General features: G+C 61.5%; 1 protein-coding gene across 1 annotated transcript in view; it reads right to left on the bottom strand.

The window, feature by feature from the left end:
* Akt1s1 (AKT1 substrate 1) overlaps nt 1-997 on the bottom strand; it is a 5,690-nt gene that overhangs the window by 1,212 nt on the left and 3,481 nt on the right. Inside the window, exons 4-5 of the mRNA XM_033766022.1 lie at nt 820-991; nt 26-103 (exon numbers count right to left, since the gene is read on the bottom strand). Of these exons, the coding sequence (XP_033621913.1) occupies nt 26-103; nt 820-991 (250 nt within the window). The remainder of the gene's footprint in view (nt 1-25; nt 104-819; nt 992-997) is intronic.

The raw sequence follows: 997 nt of genomic DNA on the forward strand, positions 1-997 counted from the left end.
GGGGCGGGTGGCCCGGGCCACTCACCGTCTGTGCTCTCGGGGTCCGACTCACAGAAGGGGGGCAGGTCTTGGAGGGTGGTGTCCTCATCCATCACAAAGAGCCCTGCAGATGGCATCAGAACCCCGGCCGCTCAGCCCCGACTCCGGGGGCCTCTGCGATTATCGTCCCCGCGCCTCCAATGCCCTTCGCCTCCTCCGCTCATCATCAGCAGAGTCCAGCCTGTCACCTGCCACCCGCCAGAGAACAACTGGTGCTGTGACCTCTGGGAGGTTTGTCCGGGACACTGGGACCCCACACGGAAGTGGAGAGAGGTCAGGCACCATTTGATCCTACTTGACAAATGAGGCCCAAAGGCCACTGTGGGTCCTGCACTTGCCCAAGGTCTCCAGCTAATCAGCAGCACCAGAATTCTCTCCAACAATGCTGAGGCAACAAACCAACCATCATTAAGAAGAACAGCGGAGTTAACTCCTATTTATCAAGGCCCCTGCAAACTCCTACTCAATCCTCAAAGCCCTAGTGTTCAGCCTTTGGGAAGCCTCTAATCTCTAAATTACCCCCAAACACCCAGCGGCTCCCTGGTCTCTGAGCCCGGCTGCTTCATGCATCTGCAGTCCCACTCCTCCGAAGGTCTCAGCTTCCTCGGCTGTTGCCCAGTGACTGCTGAACCCCACCCTGGGCCCCAAGGTCCCCATGACCGCTCTCAGGACCAGTTCCCTGCAGAGGCCTGAGCATGCTCCTGTATGCTGCCAGGCTGGTGATGGAGGCACCCACGGGACACCAAGGCTGAGGGCACAGTCCCGTCCCCAGCCTCTCACCTCCATTATCGCTGCCACCCAGCCGCTCCCCCGAGGCCTCTGTCTCTGTGGGCTCGTCCTCGTCCTCCTCATCGTCCTCCTTCGGCAAGGCCAGGCGGGGCGGGCTCGGATCAGGACTGGGCGGCTGTGGAACTGGTGGGGGTTTGGGTGGCCGGGCAGCAGCCGCAACTCTGTGGGC

Source organism: Fukomys damarensis, unplaced genomic scaffold, assembly GCF_012274545.1.
Source record: "Fukomys damarensis isolate Sample0158 unplaced genomic scaffold, DMR_v1.0_HiC HiC_scaffold_19, whole genome shotgun sequence".
In the NCBI taxonomy this organism is placed as follows: Eukaryota; Metazoa; Chordata; class Mammalia; order Rodentia; family Bathyergidae; genus Fukomys; species Fukomys damarensis.